Below are 18,064 nucleotides of genomic sequence, written 5' to 3'. Positions count from 1 at the left end.
ATCAATCCATGGAGATGGACGAGCACCAACTGTACTCTTTCTTATGGGGGCATGATGGTCCATTACCTCAGTGAGCAAATCAATAAAACGTTCTGTAGTGTGATTTAATCATCCTCTAGATAAATCAGCTCCCAGGGTACAGCAACCAAATTATTTAGAAATAGCTCATGATTAAATGTTTTAAAATTTCTCTTGACCACAATCCTAGGGTGTTTCTTTGGAACCTTGGTGTTCATGGTTATGGTCACAATGTTATGGTCTGTCCAGCCCACTTATTACAGAAGATCAGATCAATGCATGTGTCTGAACGATGACCCAACTTAATTGATGATCTAGTAGTATCATTAACCATTTGTTTCAAACCACAGTTCTTGACATATCTCATCAATTTTGTTATATTTGAATTATTGTGATCCTTACAATTTATATTAAAATCACCCAAGATAAATACATATCTGCTATCTGTGGCCTGGTCAAACCCAGTACATAAGTCATCCAAATATGACATCTTAGAGCTAGGAGGTCTATACACACGCCCTACCAATATATGGCTGCCTGGTGAGGCAGATGTACTTGAGCCCATAGTGCCTCTACTTGACATACATTAAGGTCATCCCTCCTCTTAAAAGGTATATGATTCTGAATGTACAGTGCTACACCCCCACCATTCCTATTCCTGTCCCTTCTCAGTAGACTATATCCATGAATGTTAATTTGCCCATCATTTACAGAAGCATCTAAATGCGTTTCGGTCAAAGCCAAAATGTAAATGTTATTTACGTTGACCAAGTTAAAAACCTTAGGTATTTTGTTAGGAAGGCTACATACATTAACCTGAGCTATATGCAACCCTTTCCTTGTCAAGTTAAGATCAATAGAGCATGTATTCATTATAGTTGAAGTTGTCATGATACACTACATTACAACACACAAACTCAAATTTGAACATTAAATTAAAATATCCAGGGAGTTACTCTAGACTCCTGATACAATTGACCGTTGATATAAACTTTATCCATCACCATGGAGACTCGTTGATTCAGGCAACGCTTTTCCTTCGTGATGGGCTATAGTTTTTTTCTTCATTCATTGATCTCAGTGGGGAAGTGATCATACATTCCAAAAATCTGTGCTTCTGAGTTCTCTGCCCATGTTCTTCATCATTTCCTTTTGCTCAAAACATGTGATAATAGCCCGTGGCCTATTTCCAGAGGCCTTACCTATTCTATGGACTCTGGAGAAAGTGACATTACGCACAACATCAGTGGGCCGTTTTAGTTGAGTTGACATAAAGTCTCGGACTGTGTCCTCACAGCCTCTGCTGTTGTCATTCTCCGGTATCCCTGAAAATATGAGATTGTCCCGCATTGATCGACAATGTACATCAAGCAAGGTTTCTTTAAGTTGTTTGTTCTCCCTTTGCACTCCCTCCACCTTGCTATGAATAGAGTCTACAGTACCTTTCAGCGCCGTGTTCTCTTTCCTTAGATCATCAATCTGATGTTGCCTGAGTTCTAGACTAGCACATAATGCATTGATGTCCTCTCGTAATATATCCAAGATATCAAGTTTGGCAAGCCTTTCATTGATGGATTTTAACAAGTCAACATCCATATCAGTAAACCTTTCCCCACTCGCCACACCCGTCCTCTTACTAGGGGATGGTTTGGTTCCAACGTTGATACCTATTGGCCAACCTGGTTTTGGTTTGTTTTGTTGATTGGGTTGGTTGTCATTAATAAATGGACATTTTCGATATATATGGACGGAATTAATCGTACAAAAGGACCAATTGTGATGTTTATGGGACATATTGGAGTGCCAACAAAAGAAGCTCGTCAAAGGTCAGCTTTTCAGCGTTTTGTGTAGCGCCTGCTGCGCTAGCTCTTTTGTTTACTACTGGTGCAGATGGGTGCATGCTATCAGATAATAGTTTCTTATGCTTTCGCTGAAAAGCATTTTTAAAATCTGACATGTTGGCTGGATTCACAACGAGTGTAGCTTTAATTGAGTATCTTACATGTGTGATTTAATGAAAGTTTGAATTTTATAGCATTTTATTTGAATCTGGCGCTCTGCATTTCCCCTGGCAATTGGCCAGTTGAGAAGCTAGCGTCTCCCTATCCTCAAGAGGTTTAACCTCTTAAAGCTAGGGGGAGGAATTTTCACTTTTGGATAAATAGCGTGCCCAATTTCAACTTCCTGCTACTCATGCCAAGAATATAAGAATGGCATATTATTCATAGATGTGGATAAAAAACACTCTGAAGTTTCTAAAACTGTTTGAATCATGTCTGTGAGTATAACAGAACTTATGTAGCAGGCAAAACCCAGAGGACTAACTGTTCAGAGTTTTTTTTCCCCCATCTCTCTTCCCTATTTTGTCTTTTGCCATTGGATATTTAATATCAATCTATTTTCAGTTCCTACCGCTTCCACACGATGTCGCCAGTCTTTGAATATGGCTGAGATTATTCCGTTGTTTTATCAGGAAGTAGGCCAACTCGGAACGGGGGACACTTTTGTGAGTTGCTCAAGACGTGAAGAGCAGAGCTTTTTTCTTTTCGTTCATGTATTGAATACAGATTGCCCCATCTACAATTTGATTGATTATTAACGTTTAAAAATACCTAACGTTGTATTACAAAAGTAGTTTGAAATATTTTGGCAAAGTTTATAGGCAACTTTTGAAATATTTTGTAGTGACGTTGCGTTTTTCTAAGCTGTTTTTTTATGGATCAAACGCGCTTAAGAGAATCTGTCCACACCTCCTGACCTCAACTCCTCCTTCGTCTAATCTACAAATGCCCATTTGTCTCCCCTGTTTCCCACGTTGCTCTCATCCCCCCAACACATTCCAAAGCCATCTGTCTTTCTTTAGAGAACCATTAACTTCTGACATAAAACCCATTCTCTTTCATTTCCTATCATTAATTTACTATCTCAGTGATCAAAGTTTAGCCAATTCCATCAATACATTTTAGAATAAGGCTGTTACATAACAAAATGTGGAAAAAGTGAAGGGGTCTGAATACTTTTTGAATGCACTGTATATCTGAAATTGTCAAATGTCATTATGTTTTGATGATTTGTGTCTAGGGATTAAGCCCATATGGGCTGGCACTAAATGGTGTACATGTATGACAATCAATCAGTCAAATATATACACAGTCACACACATTTAATGCACATTGCTTCTGTGGTTTGTAATGTGTTTGTGTTCGTCTCTGTTCTACGCAGGGTCTGAACTGCAGTGTTGTGGTTCAGATGGTCAGTAACGTCAAGGCCCTTCACAGTGAGACAGAGCTGCTACTGGCAGGCAAGATGTGCCTGGTAAGTCTCAAAGCTGTTGTCTGTCTGTCTGTTTGTGTGTAGGTGCAGCTGCATGTGTCTGTGTGTGGGGGGGTTATTATGTTTTTGTAAATGGGTATGTCTTTTCAGCAGTTGGATCCTCCTCAGAAGGAGCAGTTAACTGGAGCCCTGGGAACTGTGGCCCAGCAGCTACGCAGACTCCCAGACATACCCTGGCTGTGTCAGCTCATCGAACCTGGGGATGATGAGGTAGATCTAGATGCGACCACAAACACACAATCACTCACACACACGCTATACACACCAGCCGCTTAGCTCAGTGCTTTTCTATCTTAGTCCCAGTCCAGTAATACCACACCTGATTTAACCCATTACACTTGTGGGAATTGGCCTATATGGATAGTGCTACATTGAAATATTTCTTAGAGAAGTGGAAATATGGAAAGCATCTATAACCATGGTAACAATTAAAAGGGAAAGACTGAATCCAAAACAAAAGACGCTGTTGATTTTATGTGCATTTGTAGTTGTTTTCTTTGGAACATATCGCTGCATCACCGCCTACACAATTACTGTTGTTGTTTCCACAATCCAAAAACGGTCCATTATAAATCGCAATCTGGTAAAGTGGGCATAATTTGAAAGCTTGTTCTATTGCCAACATGACTACCTAAATTATAAAATACAATCTTACAGTGTTAGGCTTTCATTTGGAGGCTACTTTTTGTTGTGCACGGTGCTCAAGTTCAGAACGGCTGTCAGTCAAAACCAATACAGGTCTGTGAAGCAGAGACACCGAGCTCTGACGTCATGTATAGCATGTTACTGTATAGCCACTGTGTTCCCATTTAGGCACTTATCAGTGTCCAAATCTACTATTCTCAACCCGTTTACAGGTACAAGTGTAAATGGGCTACTTAATCAAGATCTTGGTGATTGATTAATTGAATCAGGTCAGTGTGTTAGTGCTGGGCTAGAGTAAACTGTTCAACTCTGTGGGTCCATAGTACTGGACAGTCTGTATCACCCAATGTCTAATCTGTCTGGCTGTCTTTCTCTCTAACCTGTCTGGTCTGGTCAGTCTGTCTGTCTGGTCTGTATGGCTGTCTGGCTGTATGGCTGTCTGTCTTTTTCTCTAACCTGTCTGTCTAGCTGTCTAACCTGGCTGTCTAACCTGTCTGTGTTTCTGCAGGGACACCTGACGGATTTCTCCAAGCGCAGCCGCAGTGCCAAGTTCCGTCTCGTCCCCAAGTTCAAGAAGGACAAAAACAACAAGAACAAGGAGGCCTGTGCCACTCTCACACTGCCAGGTACTATCTACCTCTCTTTTTCTCGCACTCTCTCTCTCACAGCAATTACTCTGGAACACTGTATTAAATCATGTTTGGACAATGACAAATCATGGTCAACACTCTTTGAAAATCACATTAAATTCTTTCTGAGGTCGCCACAACATTCCACACACCATCATCACTGTAATGGTCAAAGTTAGGATTTAGGGTAGGTTCATCTTATCCTAGAGCTGCGGTTAAGGGCTGTGCAGGGTTGTGGCGTCTCTCTGTGGTGTCTTTCCGTGGTGTGGTTGGGGGTCTGAAGGGGGTCTTGCTTTCTGCAGTGCACCAGTGGGGCACAGAGGAGGTAGCCGCCTGGCTGGAGCTCATCTGTCTCACCGAGTACAAGGAGATCTTTATTGGGCACGACGTGCGCGGCGCCGAGCTGCTGCACCTGGAGAGGAGGGATCTCAAGGTACTACACACATACAGGCTGTCCCAAATATCTATCCTTCTTCCCAAAGTGTGCACTTGTTTACTTCCCTTCACTGATTTGAAAGGAAATTAGTGGCATAAGAAACTCCCACTAGCCCATGCCTCCACCAATCCAATGCTTTTAGGTTTGTGGGAAGTAGTGAAAGAGCAGTGATGGGAAGTAGAGAACTACATGTAGTTTAACTAGTAATTTAATTACATTTTGCTGTAGCTTGGTGGTAGTTTAACTAAATTCAAATATTTGTAGTGTTTTCAGTAGTTAGTTATTTTTTTGCTGAGTAGCTAAATACTGGAACTACACACTACCTTTTTTGCAAAAAGAACAGAAAATACGGGTAAAGTAGGCAAAATTTCAATTCTTTTTCAGCATCAGACCTGCCTAATTTTCACTTGAAACATAGTTTTTGTGTTTAAAAGGCAAAATTACACATTATGTTAACATCTGACTCCAGAGTGTACTTTGTAATTTATGACATTTCAGATTTAGATATGATAATTTTTCATAAAGCATACTGAACAAAAATAAAAATGCAACATGTAAAGTGTCGGTCCCATGTTTCTTGAGTTAAAATAAAAGATCCCAGGAATGTTCCTTACGCACAAAATGTTATTTCTCTCAAATTCTGTGCACAAATTTGTTTAAATACCTGTTAGGGAGCATTTTTCTTTTGCCAGGATAATCCATCCACTTGACAGGTGTGGCATTTCAAGAAGCTGATTAAACAGCATGCTCATTACACAGGTGTACCTTGTGCTTGGGACAATAAAAGGCCACTCTAAAATGTGCCGTTTTGCAACAGATGTCTCAAGTTTTGAGAGAGCGTGCAATTGGCATGCTGACTGCAGGAATGTCCGCCAGAGCTGTTGCCAGATAATTGAGTGATAATTTCACTACCATAAAGCAGCCTTCAGTGTACGTTCAACCAGCCTCACAACCGCAGACCATGTGTATGGCGTCCTGTGGGCGAACTGTTTGCTGATGTCAACGTTGGGAACAGAGTGACCCATGGTGGGGTTATGGTTGGGCAGGCATAAGCTACGGACAACGAACACAATTGCATTTTATTAATGGAAATTTCAATGCACAGAGATACCGTGATGAGCTCCTGAGGCCCATTGTCATGCCATTCCTCCGCCGCCATCACCTCATGTTTCAGCATGTTAATGCATGTTGAAAAGGTATCTACGCAATTCCTGGAAGCTGAAAATGTTCCAGTTCTTCCATGGCCTGCATACTCACCAGACATGTCACCCATTGAGCATGTTTGGGATGCTCTGTATTGACGTGTACAACAGCGTGTTTAAGTTACTGCCAATATCCAGAAACTTCGCACAGCCATTGAAGAGGAGTGATACAACATTCCACAGGCTACAATCAACAACCTGATCAACTCTATGCGAAGTGGATGTGTCGCGCTGCATGAAGCAAATGGTGGTCACACCAGACAGTGACTGGTTTTCTGATCCACGGCCCTACTTTTATTAAATTTGTATACCCCCTTTTTCTCCCCAATTTCTATCTTGTCTCATTGCTGCAACTCCCCAACCAGCTCGGGAGGCAAAGGTCTTGTCTTGCGTCCCCCGAAACATGACCCGCCAAACCGTGCTTCTTAACATCCGCCCGCTTAACCTGGAGGCCAGCTGTGTCGGAGGAAACACTGTTCACCTGACGACCGAGGTTAATCTGCCCGCCACAAGGACACTGCCCAAGATCGAAGCTGGGTCTGAAGTGAAGCCTATAGCACTGCGATGCAGTGCCTTAGACCGCTGCGCCACTCGGGATCCCCCTAGTTTTAAATTTTTTAAAGGTATCTGTGACCAACAGATGCAGAACTGTATTCCCAGTTATGTGAAATCCATAGATTATGGTTTAATTAATTTATTTCAATTTCAATTTATTTCAATTGATTGATTTCCTCTTTTGAACTGTAACTTGAACTGTAAAATCTTTGAAATTGTTGCATGTTGCGTTTACATTTTTTTTCAGTATAGTTTGGATGTAGTGAACTACTTGTTGAAAATTACTTTAGTTAAGTAATTTCTTAAGGGTAGCTTTATTGTAGCTTAATTTATTCCAGTGTGAAGTAATTGGTAGCTTGGTAAAATATATTTTCAGAGTAGCTTCCCCAACATTGTGAACGAGTGCACACGTCATGTGAAAGGATATGTTATTGGGACGCAACCATTCTTTCAGGTGCCAGGTAGAGCTTTCTTATGTTTCACTACTATGGGGCTTTACCACAGGTGTTTAATTTAACTCCCTGTTCATTGATTTAAGTTATTTGTAGTCTATAAAGAGCTTGGTTTTCCCTGCCAGGTGACATCTGGAAAAAAATCTGGAAAAACCCTACATGGTACACGGGTCCACATGTGTGTCCTGGTGTTTGATCTAATTTGTGTGTGTGTGTGTCCATCCATTGCAGGACTTGGGGGTGACGAAGGTTGGTCACATGAAGCGTATTCTCCAGGGTATCAGAGAGTTGAGTCGCAGCAGCACTGCCAGCGAAGCCTAGGCTCTCTCCTGTACAACTGTGTGTGCTGCACCAGACCCTCTACCTAAACTGACTGTACCCAGCCATGCTGTACACACACCTACCGAGCCTTGAACAGCTTGAACCCAACGGGACCTCTATACACTCAAATATGGATATGAGTTTAGTCAACCAATAAAATTTACCACAGTGCCTTTCTTCACACCCCATCTCTGCAGCGTCCATGTCTGGGATCAACCAACTGAACTGCAAACGGAGGAGGCCAAACCACTATCGCCACTGGGGAGGGGTGTTCAATGATGTCAGTTAAGAGTAGAAGGTCAGGAGAGATTGCAGAGAATCCAATCGGGCTGACTACCAGGAACAAAGTCTGCTGACAGAAAAACTCAACTACCCAGAATGCCTTATCAACAAACCAGCGCCAGACTCCACCAATTAACGTTTGACCAATTGACCTTTTTAAACAGTTGATACATTTCAGAAGCTTGTTTGCCAAGTCAAGGAAGATTCAGAAACTAGCAAGGCTGCATCTCAAATGACCCTATTCCTCATATAGGACACTATTTTTGACCAGAGCTTCATAGGTCAAGAGGTAATGCACTGCATGATACTAGGAGGTGTCTTTTGAACATATAGAGTGGGCACCATAGGTTATATTTCCATAGTTTCCACTGACTGGATCATGGAAAATACTTATGGAAGAGGCTGAGTTTTTCTATTGAAATATGCATCTATTTATTTCTTATGCGTTGTACTGGATATGTTGAGTTTGAATGTGTTTGAACCAGAATGTTTCTGAAAATGACGTGGGATGCCAGGTAATATGTTCCCAAAAGAAAAACAGATAGACTGGAAGAGGTCTGAACTACAAGGATAAGCAGCGACAATCAACCAATCACTCCAACAACCTTCGGCCTTTTCCCAGGTGCATGTGTAATTTCTCTTTCTCCTCCATCTCTCATAGTCCCTGTCCTTTTTATATGAATAACAATTACAATTCTAACTACCTAGGTTGAATGCGGGGCTGGTAAATTAGACGAAAGCGACGACCCTGCTTTGTCACCAAATGTCATTTTAGAGAGTGATGGGCCCCCGATGTTCGTGTTTATTATTGCACATCAGAGATTCAGGTAGTCTCCCCATTTCAAAAGGTTTCCCTCCTACTGAACACAACACTTATGTATTGTAGGGAAAAGCTAAACTTGACCATGCCTTAAATAATCTACAAACTGTCACATATCAGGCAGATCTCTTGGTGTGTGGAGCATGTCAATAAGATCATTTTTCGAACACTGCCTTAAGATGATTCACCTCGGTTAAAGTAGTTTCCCGGACCCAGGTTAAGCCTATTTCTGGATTAAACATGCACACTCAATGGAGAATCTACCTCGAAAGTGCTTTTTAGTCCAAGAGTGGGCTCAATCTGGGTCCAAGAAACTGTCCGGTAATGTTTAAGGCCTCTGGTTTTTCCTGACCATGTTATATCCTGAAACTCAAATCAACCACTAGTCCCTACCCCTGTGGGCATTTGTGTAGATATGACAGGATTGGATCGGTCAATAAACAATATGGTGGCAGCTCAGTTTTGCCCCCCGACAGGCCAGGTGGAATTGTCGCCAATGGCTTATACCTATCCTCTTAGGTCTGCACAAACGAATAGGAGGTAGGGATTAAGGGTTTATTTGGGATTCGGTAATATCTAGGGTATAATAAGTATGGCCCAGTGTTCTTCCTGGTCAAGTCCCTGGGTCAGGAGACACTCTTTGGCCTAGTCATGTTCTCTCCCACTCAGTCCCGTGTGGATGTCCAGGTTCTGTTTTATGTCTGGCTGTGCAGTGATGCAATTGTTTTCATTATGGTCTGTATGGTCATATAATTTCCCTCCTCGCAACATTTGGGGTTGTCCTTTTCTTCTTTGCTTGTCGAGAACCCCTGGGAAGCGGTCTCTTCCGTTCCAGTATTTATTGATAATTTATACATTAGAAATAATACTGTATGCTATACCTCTTTTTTCCATGTACATAAGCCCGACCCACTTGGTTGTAAATATGTCTGTCTTGTATATTGAAATATCGCCATCCTGTAATAAAAATGGTATATGTGTGAGTTGGGTCTTTGGATGTGTTTCTTTAGTCAATACCATCATGTGGATTACGTTCAAGATTTCAATGTTTAGCCATGTTTAAAAATGTTTAGTTCATAAATTGAAGGTCCAACATTGTTTTTAACATGTATACGGCTTCCCTGACCACACTTTAGAACTATGGCGGAATTTTTTTTTTTTTCATTAAGACATTCAGTCTCATGATACTTTAGAAGCAGACATGATAAATGAATAGTATGATGAATAGCGCAAAACTGTTGAGTGCCTTGAACGCTGCCCTGGCCAGTGCCAATGATTCACTATGTCAACATTTAGATTCACGTTAAAGATCAATATCCGAGCTTGTGGGGAAAAGCCACCATTTTAGCAGACACCCACAGAAAACGGTAGGTTATTTCTCATAACTACATCTTGATTAGTAATCTGAAGGGGTAATGTGTGCTCCAGGCACAGAGTAGATATCTCAAAGTATGTACTACATGGACACTGATTAAATAAAGACAACAATAGGATTCTCAGAAATTCAGACCACAACTGCAAAAGGATTAGCGCTGTCAATTTGGTTGTTTTACCAAGGAAATTCTATGTGGTAATATGGATAAAGCAGTCCTGGTTTACTATTCCAGTTCCTGCCTTTCTTACCATTTTGTATACTTGTGTCCACACAGAAAAGTCTAGCTGATCCCAGTTCACCCCTTCAACTTCTACCTGGAGCGGAGGAATGTCACAGTCTGACGGTTGGCTCCTTACAGTACTTCTGGTTTCTGTCTGTTCCCTGTTTGAATCAAAAGGTAACACCTCACCTTGTAGTCAGAGTGGAACGTGCCCATTTATTGTACTGTATTTGCAATCTTTAATTAAACCACTTCAATTCCAGCTTACTAGATACTTATTGAGATATTTACGTTTGTGATGGGTGTCATACATTAAAATATAACTAAATTCAGTGATATGATTAAGCTACACAACTAAAACCAGCAAATCTCTGCTCTTGAGGCCCTTGTCAATGTCTGGGTTGCAGATGTCAGTATTGTATATGAATGCCACTTAACAGACACTTTTTTTTCAAAGCAGCTTACATATGCCAACATGTTTTATGTGTTGTGATCACTGCGAGAATTGAACCCACAACCCTGCCATTGTTAGTGTCATGCTCTTACCAACTGATTCACACAGGACTAAAGCATTGTGCCCGCTCTGGGGTGAAGTTTCCCCTAGGTACAGATCTAGGATCAGCTTCCCCTCCCCCAATCTTAATTTTAACCATAAGTGGGGAAAATGCTAAATTGATTCAAGATCAACGTCTAGTGGCGACTTCACCCTACTCCGTTGTACCCAGTGTTTCTGGAGCAGAGGGATGCAGAGCAGCTGCTCCGAGGGCCCCGGCGGCCCAGGGCCAACTTCTTCCTTGAGGAGATGATGCCCGGCAACCTGGAGCGGGAGTGCTATGAGGAAACCTGCTCCCAGGAGGAGGCTGCCGAGATCTTCCAGACCAAGGAGAAGACGGTACTAGAACAGCGCCATCACATGAAAGCTCTGGTCCAGGGAATGCGCACTGATGCCCTGGACCAGAGCTTATGAACGCTCTGTTTATACTTTGCGCTAACATGTGTCCTATGTCCAGATTATGCCCTCATCTGGTCACAGTGGACCAATAAGAGATACATTTTAATACCATGTGTAGACCCCCCGAGCCTTGATTAGATAGTGATTGGATCATCTTGACTGGAAGACAAACTTCTCTTCTCTGGTTCTCTGATATTATGAGTGAGACATCTCACTAGTGGAATTAACCAGAATCTCCTAAGTATTTTTTTATTTTTCCTTTAATTTAACCAGGCAAGTCAGTTAAGAACAAATTCTTATTTTCAATGACGGCCTAGGAACAGCGGGTTAACTGCCTGTTCAGGGGCAGAACGACAGATTTGTACCTTGTCAGCTCGGGGGTTTGAATTTGCAACCTTCCGGTTACTAGTCCAACACTCTAACCACTAGGCTACCCTGTAGCTTGAAGAACCAATCATATACGTCTATCGAAGCCCTTCACCTCATACTAAAGAGTCACCCGCCTGACCTCTGAGCTTGCAAGTTAGGTGAATGTGGTTAGATGTCTCACTCATAATATCAGAGGACTGGGGTTACACAAGTAGCCTTTAGTTCACTTTCAATTATTTGTTTTGACATCTCACTAATGTGATAAGACCAACTCCCATATCGCACACGCTCGCCGAAGCCAGGTACTCTCAATATCAACCCTTGGAGGTCCCGACGCTAAGGACAATATGCACAAAAGAGGGTGCAGTGACAGCTAGTCGATAGAACCTCATAAAAGTATGAGGGCATCCCTCAACAAGCCATATAGCAAATCTCATGCAAGGAGATGCCTTTGAACAGTGCCCAAGAGGTAGCCATACCTCTGATGGAGTTAGCCCTTAGGCCCTCTGGAGGCTGTAAACCCTTGCTTTTATAGGCCAATATAATAGCTTCCACATAACCGTTGACGAGAGAAGGGCCTCCCCTTGCAGGGGGAGTTGTTTGCTTTTGCTCAAAGCTCTCGCCCTACCCAAGTTTTTGCACAGCGTTCGTTCTGGACACAGAGGGCCATGAAAATCTCTCTGTTTGCTTGGGTCAGCAGATCAACTAAAATGTTATGTCACATGCGCCAAATACACCTTACAGTGAAATGCTTACTTACAAGCCCTTAACCAACAATGCAGTTAAGAAAAATTAAGTTAAGAAAAATACCTACAAATAAGAAATAAAAGTAACAAATAATTAAAGAGCAGCAGTAAAATAATAATAGCGAGGCTATATACAGGGGGTACTGGTACAGAGTCAATGTGCGTGGACACCGGTTAGTCGAGGTAATTGAGGTAATATGTACATGTAGGTGGAGTTTTTAAAAGTGACTATGCATAGATAATAACAGAGTAGCAGCAGCGTAAAAGTTTGGGTAGCCATTTGATTAGATGTTCAGGAGTCTTATGGCTTGGAGATAGAAGCTCTTTAGAAGCCTCTTGGTCCTAGACTTGGCACTCCGGTACCGCTTGCCGTGTGGTAGCAGAGAAAGCAGTCTATGCCTTCCTCTGACACCGCCTGGTATAGAGGTCCTGGATGGCAGGAAGCTTGGCCCCAGTGATGTACTGGGCCATACGTACTACCCTCTGTAGTCTCTTGAGGTCGGAGGCCGAGCAGTTGCCATACCAGGCAGTGATGCAAACCGTCAGGATGCTCTCGGGTGCAGCTGTAGAACCTTTTGAGGACCTGAGGACCCATGCCAAAAAATATTTTCAGTCTCCTCAGGGGGAATAGGTTTTGTCGTGCCCTCTTCACGACTGTCTTGGTGTGCTTGGACCATGTTAGTTTGTTGGTGATGTGGACACCAAGGAACTTGAAGCTCTCAACCTGCTCCACTACAGCCCCGCCGATGAGAATGGGGGCGTGCTCGGTCCTCCTTTTCCTGTAGTCCACAATCTTCTCCTTTGTCTTGATCACATTGAGGGAGAGATTGTTATCCTTTCACCACATGGCCAGGTCTCTGACCTCCTCCCTATAGGCTGTCTCGTCATTGTCGGTGATCAGGCCTACCACTGTTGGGTAATCTGAAAAGTTAATGATAGTGTTGGAGTCAGACCTGGCAGTGCAGTCATGAGTGAACAGGGAGTACAGGAGGGGACTGAGCACGCACCCCTGAGGGGCACCCATGTTGAGGATCAGTGTGGCAGTTGTGTTGTTACCTACCCTTACCACCTGGGGGAGGCCCGTCAGGAAGTCCAGGATCCAGTTGCAGAGGGAGGTGTTTAATCCCATAGACCTTAGCTTAGTGATGAAATTTAAGGGCACTATGGTGTTGAACGCTTAGCCATAGTCAATGAATAGCATTCTGGGTTAATGGTGTTGTTGTGAGCCATGACCAGCCTTTCAAAGCACTTTATGGCTGCAGACGTGAGTGATACGGGTCGGTAGTCATTTAGGCAGGTTACCTTAGTGTTCTTGGTCACAGGGACTATGGTGGTCTGCTTGAAACATGTTAGTATTACAGACACGAAGAGGTTGAAAATGTCAGTGAAGACACTTGCCAGTTGGTCAGCGCATGCTCGGTGTACACGTCCTGGTAATCCGTATGTGTATGTTGACCTGTTTAAAGGTCTTACTCACATTTGCTCCGGATAGCGTGATCACACAGTTGTTCCAGATCAGCTGATGCTCTCATGCATGTTTCAGTGTTACTTGCCTCGAAGTGAGCATAGAAGTAATTTAACACATCTGGTAGGCTCGTGTCACTGAACAGCTCTCTCTTCCTTTTGTAGTCTGTAATAGTTTGCAAGCCCTGCCACATCTGACAAGCGTCGGAGCTGGTGTAGAGGATTCGATCTTAGTCCTGTGTTGATGCTTTGCCTGTTTGATGGTTCGTCGGGGGGAATAGTGGGATTTCTTATAAGCTTCCGCGTTAGAGTCCCGCTCCTTGAAAGTGACTGCTCTAACCTTTAGCTCAGTGCGAATGTTGCCTGTAATCCATGGCTGCTGGTTGGGGTATGTATGTGCAGTCACTGTGGGGACGACGTCATCAATGCATTTATTGATGAAGCCAGTGACCGATGTGGTGTACCCTTTTTTTATTGATCGAGTCACTGGTGCTTCCTGCTTAAATTGTTGCTTGTAAGCAGGAATCGGGAGGATAGAATTCTGGTCAGATTTGCCAAATGGAGGGCGATGGAGAGCTTTGTACGCATCTCTGTGTGTGAAGTAAAGGTGATCTACAGCAGGTATTCCCAAACTGGGGTACGCGCAATGCCGTCGGGGGTACGACATTTATTTTCTTCACATTTTCAAACAGTCCATTTATATTTTCCAACGTGGGTGAGGTTTTTTTCTCACCTGAATAGCCTCGTTTCACTGCCAAAAATCAAATTAAACCATCTAGTGTTCAGGGAAATAACAACACAATGTCAAATAAAGGTAGCCTAGTCAAATAATTAACATCCAATCACATTAACCATTACTCTCTCGCAGGAATTCCATTAACGGTCCATATGTAGCAAAATGTAGATGCTGCTCATGTGAGCATCTGTACTGATGGCGCAAAAGCCATGACAGGGAGACATAGTGGAGTGGTAACGTGCATTCAAGCAGTTGCTCCCGATGCCATTTGGGTACATTGCAGTACCCACCAGAATCTCTTGCTTCCAAGGGAATGTCTGACAGCTTGAAAGAAGTTTTGGACACTACAGTGAAAATGGTTAACTTTGTTAAAGCAAGGTCCCTGAACTCTCGTGTATTTTTTGCACTATGAAATGACATGGGCAGCGACCATGTAACGCTTTTACAACATACAGAAATGCTCTATCAAGGGGCAAAGGATTGACATGTATTTTTTTAATTGAGAGACAAGCTTAAAGTTTTCTTTACTGACCATAATTTTCACTTGTCATCATGCAAGCGGTCAGACATCTGGGTGATGTGTTCTCTCGTCTGAATGATCTGAATCTTAGAATTCAGGGACTCTACGCAACTCTATACAATGTGCGGGACAAAATTGAGGCTATTGGAGCTCTTTTCTGTCTGCATTAACAAGGACAACACACAGGTCTTTCCATCATTGTATGATTTTTTTGTGTTCAAATTAACTCATGCTTACGGACATTGTCAAATGTGATATAGCGAAGCACCTGGTACTTTCCTGAAACAGATGACAGAAACAACTGGATTCATTATCCCTTTCATGCCCTGCCTCCAGTTCACTTACCTATATCTGAACAAGAGAGCCTCATCAAAATTGCATCAGGCGGTTCTGTGAAAATTGGATTTAATCAGAAGCCACTGCCAGATTTCTGGATTGGGATGCGCTCAGAGTATCTTGCCTTGGCAAATCGCGCTGTAAAGACACTGATACCCTTTGCAACCACGCACCTATGTGAGAGTGATTCTCGGCCCTCACTAGCATGAAAACTAAATACAAGCACAAACTGTGTGGATAATGATTTAAGACAGACTCCCTCAAATACTACCCAACATTGCATAGTTATGTGCATCCTTTCAAGCACACCCATCGCATTAACCTGCGGTGAGTAATTCACAATTTTCAATGAACAAACAAGGTTGTATATGTAAGATGGTTAAATAAATAGCAAAATGATTGATTGTTATTATATTATTATTTGTGCCCTGGTCGTATAAGAGCTCTGTCACTTCCCACGAGCCGAGTTGTGACAAACTCCCACTCATTCTTAAGTTTAATAAATGTATTGTATAGTGTGTGTGTGGCAGGCTTACAATGATGGCAAAAAACAACATTTGAGAGTGCGCTGACCCTGGTGCTTAGAGGGGGTACACAGCTGGAGGTTGAAAGTTTGAAGGGGTACGGGACTATAAATGTTTGGGAACCACTGGTGTATTGTTTTCTTCCCTTTTTTTGCACATTTAACTTGCATGTAGAAATGAGGTAAAACGGATTTAAGTTTCCCTGCATTAAAGTCCTGGCCACAAGGAGTGCCGCCCCTGGGTTAACTTTTTCCTGTTTGCTTAGGGCCGTATACAGCTCATTGAGTGCCGTCATATTGCCAAGCATTGGTTTGTGATGGTACATAGACAGCTACGAATAATATAGTTGACAACTCTAGGTAGATAGTGTGGTCTACAGCTTATCATGAGATACTCTACCTCAGGCGAGCAAAACCTCAAGACTTCTTTAGATATCGTGCACCAGCTGTTGTTTACAAATATACATAGAACGCCACTCCTTATCTTACTAGAGGCTGCTGTTCTATCCTGCCGATAGAACAGCAGCATATGTTATTTTCATGTCGTCGTTCAGCCACGACTCGGTGAAACATAAGATAGTACTGTTTTTAATGTCCTGTTGCTAGGATATACGTGCTTGTAATTCATCCAATTTATTATCCAGCGATAGTACATTGGCCAATAGTACCGAATCGTAATTTTTTTTGTCCAGTTCAAGGTGAGTAATCACTGTCCAGAAGCTATTTTCGGTGATAAGAGACAGTAGCAGCAAAATTATGTTGTTAGGTTCTTATTTTTCAGAGTAAATAACTCACGGACACTAGAGAAGCTTTAACCAAGTTTAATTCTTCCCAGCTGTATTCAGACACCAAAACATTTCTCTCCATCAGTTATATACATCCTACTTAAGACAAGCCTTCTCCCCAATCCTTACATCTTATGGTTCAACAGAAAGAGGGTAACAGGATACCAAACCCTTATTATTCACTTAAGGGAATCTGTCCTCACCTCCTGACCTCAACCCCTCCTTCATCTAATCCACAGATGTCCATCTGTCTCCCCTGTATCAACACGGTGCTCTGCTCCCGTCCCCCAACACATTCCACAGCTATCTGTCTTTCTACAGAGGCCCAGTCTCTTTCTCCTTTGATTCTAAGCTTCTTTCCTATCATTTATTTAATATCTCAATGTTCAAAATGTCAAATCCAATAATGTACAAAATAAGTTAAACAATATGAAAAAACAACACAAAACTGCACGGTTGGTTAAGAGACCATAAAACGGCAGCCACCTCCTTCGCCGGCTTCTTTCACACCGTCTACTTAGTAACGGTTGTTGACAAGGCTAATCATATAGCAGGAGAGTGATCTACGCTATACAGAGCTTGCCTTGCCATTGAGGGGCTATCAACATTTTATTTTATTTATTTTTATTTCACCTTTATTTAACCAGGTAGGCAAGTTGAGAACAAGTTCTCATTTACAATTGCGACCTGGCCAAGATAAAGCAAAGCAGTTCGACAGATACAACGACACGGAGTAAAACAAACATACAGTCAATAATACAGTATAAACAAGTCTATATACAATGTGAGCAAATGAGGTGAGAAGGGAGGTAAGCAAAAAAGGCCATGGTGGCAAAGTAAATACAATATATCAAGTAAAACACTGGAATGGTAGTTTTGCAATGGAAGAATGTGCAAAGTAGAAATAAAAATAATGGGGTGCAAAGGAGCAAAATAAATAAATTAAATACAGTTGGGAAAGAGGTAGTTGTTTGGGCTAAATTATAGGTGGGCTATGTACATGTGCAGTAATCTGTGAGCTGCTCTGACAGTTGGTGCTTAAAGCTAATGAGGGAGATAAGTGTTTCCAGTTTCAGATTTTTGTAGTTCGTTCCAGTTATTGGCAGCAGAGAACTGGAAGGAGAGGCGGCCAAAGAAAGAATTGGTTTTGGGGGTGACTAGAGAGATATACCTCCTGGAGCGTGTGCTACAGGTGGGAGATGCTATGGTGACCAGCGAGCTGAGATAAGGGGGGACTTTACCTAGCAGGGTCTTGTAGATGACATGGAGCCAGTGGGTTTGGCGACGAGTATGAAGCGAGGGCCGGCCAACGAGAGCGTACAGGTCGCAATGGTGGGTAGTATAT

The 18,064-nt window shown here is 42.4% G+C and overlaps 2 protein-coding genes across 11 annotated transcripts in view; both read left to right on the top strand.

Annotated features, from left to right (window-relative positions):
- LOC115106762 (diacylglycerol kinase delta) overlaps positions 1-9,676 on the top strand; it is a 151,588-nt gene extending 141,912 nt beyond the window's left edge. For 9 of the 10 annotated variants that reach the window (XM_029629816.2, XM_029629815.2, XM_029629818.2 and 6 more), the window contains 5 exons: positions 3,241-3,333; positions 3,442-3,561; positions 4,505-4,622; positions 4,928-5,058; positions 7,502-9,676. In XM_029629816.2, coding sequence (XP_029485676.1) covers positions 3,241-3,333; positions 3,442-3,561; positions 4,505-4,622; positions 4,928-5,058; positions 7,502-7,591 — 552 coding nt within the window. In that variant the 3' untranslated portion in view covers positions 7,592-9,676. The remainder of the gene's footprint in view (positions 1-3,240; positions 3,334-3,441; positions 3,562-4,504; positions 4,623-4,927; positions 5,059-7,501) is intronic. The other variant, XM_065008080.1, reaches the window with a different exon arrangement.
- Positions 9,677-9,965: 289 nt separating this feature from the next.
- LOC115106768 (coagulation factor IX-like) overlaps positions 9,966-18,064 on the top strand; it is a 38,324-nt gene continuing 30,225 nt past the window's right edge. Inside the window, exons 1-3 of the mRNA XM_029629830.1 lie at positions 9,966-10,060; positions 10,343-10,465; positions 11,014-11,180. Coding sequence (XP_029485690.1) covers positions 10,396-10,465; positions 11,014-11,180 — 237 coding nt within the window. The 5' untranslated portion in view covers positions 9,966-10,060; positions 10,343-10,395. The remainder of the gene's footprint in view (positions 10,061-10,342; positions 10,466-11,013; positions 11,181-18,064) is intronic.

This window comes from Oncorhynchus nerka, linkage group LG23 (assembly GCF_034236695.1).
Source record: "Oncorhynchus nerka isolate Pitt River linkage group LG23, Oner_Uvic_2.0, whole genome shotgun sequence".
NCBI classification, from domain to species: Eukaryota; Metazoa; Chordata; class Actinopteri; order Salmoniformes; family Salmonidae; genus Oncorhynchus; species Oncorhynchus nerka.
Note: the sequence above shows the minus strand (reverse complement) of the source record. Positions and strands in the feature narration are given on the sequence as shown.